Genomic DNA, 6,580 nt, shown 5'->3' on the forward strand with positions numbered 1-6,580 from the left:
TTTTTCTCGCTTGGAAGTGGTCCCTAAAAAAAAAATAAAAAACTTTCCTTAATGACTAATTCCTAAAGATTCTTCATCATCATCATTATTATTATTATTATTATTATTAATACCAAAAATCCCATATTTATCGCATCCGTGCTTTTTTCTGCATCATCATCAGCATCCGCATCATCATCATCCAAATTTAATTTTTTACTAACGATAATTTTTTTAACAGTTTTAGGTATTTTCTTTTTCAAAGTTTTTCCAGGATTCGGGATCGTCTTTGTGATTGTCTTTGACGGAACGTTTGGTGACGTCACAATATCATATTCTTTAAGAGAAACGTCATCATCGCCATCACCTGATTCAAAAAAAAAGTAAAATTTTAGGAGATGAAGAAAAATTTCCAAGAAAAAATTTCTAGAAAAAGCAGAAACCTTTCGGAAGTGATCTGACGACGTCATCACCAACATCCGACAGTATCAACAAATATAAATTTAATTGTTCGACTTTCCACATTAGTAATTTTTCTTCGTAACAAAATTCCGCCATTATTTCTTTAATCACGTTCAAACAATTTTTAACATTTGACGTGATCGAATTCGATTCGGACGAATCGAAAAGTGAATATTTTATCAAATATCGTATCGAATGAAATTGTAAAAATCTTTTACGAAAATTCGTTCGACCCATCGATTTTAGATTCAGCGAATTTTTCACGTCTCTTTGAATTTCACCACCTTTTTCCTCTTCCAATCTTTTCAATTTCCACAGGATGGCATTTCCGCTTTGATAACATTTCGTCGCTTGAGTGTAACACATTTTAAATTTGTGAATTTCACCTTCGAGACTCAACAGTGACATGGTTAGTATTTGTATGAGTACGTTTTGACACGATCGACATTTGCATTCGGGTTCGTGACCTCTAAAATCCATTTTCGAATCGTTGGATAAATAATTTTGTACGGGTGATACGTCACCACCACCACCACCACCGCCACCGTCGAGACATCCGTTAAAATTTTTAGGTTTTTCTAAAAATCTCGTCGGACTTATTCGAAGTGAAATTTTATTATTCGAATTTGATGGATTTTCCTTTTCGCAGGGAGGTGATAAATAATTTAGTTTTTTCAAAGATTTCCTTTTCTGCAACAAAGTATTAACAAAATAATAATAATAATAATAACAATAAGTAAACATTTACGTTTTTATCAAATAATTCTCACCCCGAGAGATTTAAATGGAGAAGACGTAGTAGAAAATATGTTTTTCAACTTTGTTATTTTCTCCTGGCAATCTGATATTTTTTGACACAATAAATCCGTTTCCGCTAAACGTACGAGAATTTCCGCCGTGCGAGTTGGTAAAAATAATTTTTGCACAATTTGATATAAATCATCGAGGAAAAATTTCATGAAATCGCTTTGAGAATAAATTTCGTGAAAGTGATAAGCCCAAAAACTCACTTCCAACAAAACCAATACGAATTCAACGCAATCTATGACCGTGGCCGTACCTGAAAAAGAAAAAAAAAAATTTAAAAAAACAATTTAACGACAAAAAGGAAACAAAAAATAAATTTTCGATTACGGCTCTCGAATTCGAAAACTCACCGTGGAAATTATTTCTCGCACCTGCAATCGCATAATTAAAAGCTTTTATCACGATCACTCTCAAATCCGTACCTGACCTGTATCCGAATTGTATTTCGTAATCGGGATAATATGTGAGAAATTTACTTATCAAACACCATAATTTCGCTCTCAATATTTGTCCCTTAAGTGATACTTTCAAATTATCCGCAATTTTTTTAGCTTTGACGAGGTACTCGAAACATTTTTCAGGTTTTTTATTATTCAAATAATTGGATGCTTTCGTGAGCCAAAACAAAATGGCGACATCCTTATCTTTTCCCTCTAAATCCATCGTTTCCATTGTTTTATCGCATTCGTTTAATAAATCCGACGATTCGTCAATGTCCGTGCAATATTCCATGACGTGAGTCAACCCTGCAACATGATAATATTTTATCATTATCATTATTATATTCGTCGGTCGAAAAACCTGGACATTTTTTTTTTTTAAAAAAAGGTTTCATTTTCTTAACTCACCGTACAAAATAGAAATGGAATCGTTTGATAATTTTCCGACTTTGCAAAGGAGTAACCACATTGAAAAGGATCGATAATATTCTCCGTACAGGTCGTATAGGGAAGCGACAAATTTTATATTTAAAATCCATTGTTGAAATTCGTAGGGAGTCGGAGTTTCGTTCAAATCGTTTTCCAAAGCTTTTTCCCACAGCGTAACGATTTCGTTTAAATAATTCAAATAATTCGTTTCCAATTCGACCGTTAATTGATTCGACGTCGGAATTAAATTGCACGTCAAATTGAGATCTGCATCTTCACCGAATTTGACTTTTTCCTCTTCGACTTTTTTCAAATAACCCAAAACCAATTCCGATGAATTTGATTTTCCCTCGGAATTTTCAATTAGTTTAACTTTATTTAAAAACAATGCGAAACGTATGTTACCCGCGTGTACGTAACTTCGACATTGTTTTCTTCCCTGAAAAAAATTAACAAAATATTACTTTTTCTTTTTTGGTTTTGATATTGTTCGAGTTGCAAGAATTTAATAAAAAAATTTTTTTTTTTTTTTTACTGTATCCATTGATTTACAGCCACCCAAAATGGACCGTCCCCCACCCGTCGCCCCCCCCCCCGATTCCTTACAAATTATTTTTTAAATTTAATTAAATTTTAATGCATTATGTCTGACGTAGGCAAATTTATCGAACGGTATACTTTTCCATTAACCAAATGAGTTTTATGGCAAATTTTCTTTTCTTTAAAATTAGAGATGGTCGTTGAAATTTTACCTTGACCCGAACGCCAAATGATTTAATTCGTCTCTCACTCAATACAACAATTTCGAATTGCGAGATTTCGTCAGAGAACAAATTCAGGTATGCATAATCTTACGATAATACCTTACATTAAAAAAAATTGATTCCTTTACATTCGAGACTATTCGATTTAATCGTAGGTAGACTTAGCAACACGTTTAACTTTGTGAAAATTAATACGTGCATCATCATACATATATATATACATTTCGCCCCCCCCCCCCAAAAAAGAAATTAAGTTTTTTTACAAACCTTATACGTCCAATTCATTAGATTTTTAATAACATTTTCGCATTTATCGTTGAGATTTTTAGAAATTTTCGTACCCCCATTTGATATGTTTGCGGATAAGAGACAAGTACATCCGAATGATGTTTCCCAAATGTTTAAATTCATTTTTTCCAATTGTTTCCATATTCTATTGATTAAATTTTGAAGGATTTTTTGATTTAAAAATGTGTTTCTGTAAAAACAAAAGTAAAGTTTTAACATTATTATTATTATTATTATTATTATTATTTAATTTTTTTTTTAATGTATGACAATGACATTTCAATCCTTGAACTCGTGTAACAAGTACTTTTATTTAATAAAAATTTCTTTTTTAATATCAATTAAATAAAATTTATCATGTACTTAGAAAGTATACACAAATAATGTAATTTATATAATAAATTATACTAAGAAAAAAAAAAAAACAAATTATAGAAATAATAATAATAATAATAATAATAAATTAATTAATATTTAAATTTAGAGACAATAAAATGAACCCAATTTTTTTAAATATGTAATTACACACTTCCTCCATAATTATATATATATATAGTTTTTAAATTTATATTATTATATGATAAAAAAACTTACTCTGAACAAAAACTATAAGCTTTTAATTCGGATAAGAGTAAAGATTTCGAATCGATTTTATCACGATTATATTTCATTATGAAATCCCTCAATGCAAAATCGTAATTTTTTAATATATCGAATATTGTCAATTCCTGTAAAAAAAAATAAATAAATAAATAAATAAATAATTTATCATCATTTTTTAAACAGGTGAGTTCAAGTACAAACAAAATTTAAAATTATTCATTCATTCATTCATCATCATCATCATCATTAACCATATTAATAATAATTTAATAAAAATTGCAACGAAAAAAAAAAAATTTAAATAAAAAATTAATCATTGCAATCCTATATAAATTTATTTTAAATGATATATAATATCCCTCGTTGGTGGTGGGGATTTCAGAAAAGAGAGAGAGAGAGATAGATAATTTTATTGCAATTATTATTCACTTAGACTTTTGAATGGGTCAACACAAAAAAAAAAAATATGAATTTAACCTGAAGTATTTCATTTTTAGATTCCGTTTTCGTTTGAATCCACATAGACATTATATCGTTTTCTTCTTGTGGATATACAACGTAAAATGCGGTGCATGCAAACAGTGCGTTATTATATTCTTTCATTTTCATAAGAGAATGATGCCACCTTTGAAATAAAACCTATAATTAAATTTTAGTCGTCACATTATAAACGAAATTTATAATTCATTAAAAAAAAAAATTATTAAAGACTGTAGAAGAAACTTACGTTGATTCTTTTTACATCGTATGGCAATTCGTAATCGCAATTTATTATCAATTTTAATAAATTTTGCGAATATTCTTTTAAATGCATCCACGTTTCATCTTTTGACGAACAACACCTTAATATATCTTCGATTAAATTTGTGTGATTAATAACTGAAATTTATAAAAAAAAAAAAATGTAATGAATTTGTAAACTTACGTTTAAATAAATATTAAATTAAAATGTGTTTACCAGCCGATTTCCATGCATAATTCCTTTTGGAATCACAACAACCGACTTTTTTCATAAAATCCGTGCATTCAATGGATACCTCAAAAGCATCTTTCGATAATGATATTAGCGAATAACAATCAGGTATTTTATTTTTTAAACTTAAACGAATTGTATATTGAATTTTTTGCAAATTTCCAGATAGCAGATCAACGAAACAAGTTTCGAATGGCGTCGGAGATAACGAACAGTATAATTTTTCATTTCTATTAAAATAAAAACACTATTATTAAAAAAAATATATTTTTACCTGGAAAGGAAGATGAAATATTTAATTAATTTACCTGTGATATTGTTTGATCAATTCTAACATTTCAGACAGTAGAACTTTTAATTTTTCAGCAGAAACAATATTGTTCCAATTATTTTCAAATAACTTATACCAATATCGAATGCCATGATTGAAAAAAATTGAAATTAATAAAAATAATGAAAATTTATCACATTTATCTGATATAGTATAATTCTTTGTAAATTCTTCAATGGCATTAACATTATTACATGGGGATGCAAAAAAAAATTCTAAAATGGACTCAAAATTTTTTTTAACAGCAAATGAAAAATCAGAGGTTAATAAAAAAAGATTGGAGATTTTATCAAAAGTATTATATAGATCTTGTCCGGACAACTGATCAAAATTTTTTATTTGTTCTAATTTAAAAAGAAAATATGAACTAAAACTGTAATGGCAAAAATTAGGAATTAAATTTTCCATAACATTTTTTAAATCGTTAAAAAATTTCGATGACTCTTTCGCATTATGATTTTTAATCGAATAAAGAAATATTTTTGATTTTTTTAAAACTTTTTTGGCTATTTCAGGTCTACTGATTGTATTGTACTGGAAAAAACTTAGTGAAGCATTTGCAAGCTTCATAGAATATTTATGAAATTTATCTAGGCAATTTTCAGCTTGAGATGCTAATGTTAATGCCGATGAAATAAAAGAATTATGCAACATGATTAAAAAATTAAAAACATCCGAGTTTTTTTTCACTGCAAGTACTATTTCATTTTTTTTAAATTCCAAACTTGAACTTATATCGATAGCTTCATCAAACTTTTTCTAAAAACAAAACGAAAAAAAGCACTATTACACAAATACAATGTACCTTTTTTTTATAATATTACAAAAAGATGATTCGTACCAATTTCAATAAGTGAGAGCAAATATAAGAAACACATCCGATAAAGCGTTCAATATTTGTAAATTTAGATACTGTATCTTTTGAATAGTTCATTTTAGCTAATTGTACAAAAATATTATGATTTTCTTCTTTGACCATGTTTTTTTTGGCATAATTATGAAGTTCATATTGTAAAAAATCTCCAAATTGCGGTTTGATTTTAAAACAATATTCAATATCTTTTAAATTTATTAAATGTATTTCACCACTTTTAAGATACTTTAAACACTTGTTTATTTTTATTTCTTCTGATTCTTCTTCCTAAATAAAAAAAAAAAATTTTAAGAGATTTTACCTTGATGAATTTTATTAATTTCAGACAAATTTAAAGAAAAAAAATTTACAACCTTATATTGAACTTGCTTTGTTTCCTGAACACTTTTACCAGTCTTTGAATTCATATTTGAACAATTCTCAGCCTTATTCGCGATTATTAACCTATTAAATTTTATTATTTAACTGTAAATCAAAAACCGAAAAGATGTAAAATCTTTTATTAGAAAAAAAAAAAAGGCAGGACAACCTGTTTAAACAGTCAAGTTTCAAGTTGTAAATAGTTAATTAATAATTCCAAAATAATATATAAATCCGGATGATCGTTAATAATTAAAAATATTAAAACTA

At 27.6% G+C, this 6,580-nt stretch overlaps 2 protein-coding genes across 2 annotated transcripts; both read right to left on the bottom strand.

Moving 5' to 3' along the window:
* Nucleotides 1–62: 62 nt before the first annotated feature.
* On the bottom strand, nucleotides 63–3,292 carry Phum_PHUM334300 (uncharacterized protein; the record flags this gene model as incomplete). The annotated part of the gene is made up of 6 exons (XM_002427618.1): nucleotides 63–346; nucleotides 423–1,131; nucleotides 1,212–1,483; nucleotides 1,599–1,994; nucleotides 2,097–2,556; nucleotides 3,149–3,292. The coding sequence occupies 6 exons, from the start codon at nucleotides 3,290–3,292 to the stop codon at nucleotides 63–65; spliced, it is 2,265 nt and encodes a 754-aa protein (XP_002427663.1).
* Nucleotides 3,293–3,759: 467 nt separating this feature from the next.
* Phum_PHUM334310 (uncharacterized protein) lies at nucleotides 3,760–6,357 on the bottom strand (the record flags this gene model as incomplete). The annotated part of the gene is made up of 7 exons (XM_002427619.1): nucleotides 3,760–3,897; nucleotides 4,250–4,411; nucleotides 4,500–4,624; nucleotides 4,731–4,870; nucleotides 5,054–5,835; nucleotides 5,918–6,175; nucleotides 6,304–6,357. The coding sequence occupies 7 exons, from the start codon at nucleotides 6,355–6,357 to the stop codon at nucleotides 3,760–3,762; spliced, it is 1,659 nt and encodes a 552-aa protein (XP_002427664.1).
* Between the last annotated feature and the right edge of the window lie 223 nt (nucleotides 6,358–6,580).

Source organism: Pediculus humanus, genomic scaffold (assembly GCF_000006295.1).
Source record: "Pediculus humanus corporis 1103172107743 genomic scaffold, whole genome shotgun sequence".
Lineage (NCBI taxonomy): Eukaryota > Metazoa > Arthropoda > Insecta > Psocodea > Pediculidae > Pediculus > Pediculus humanus.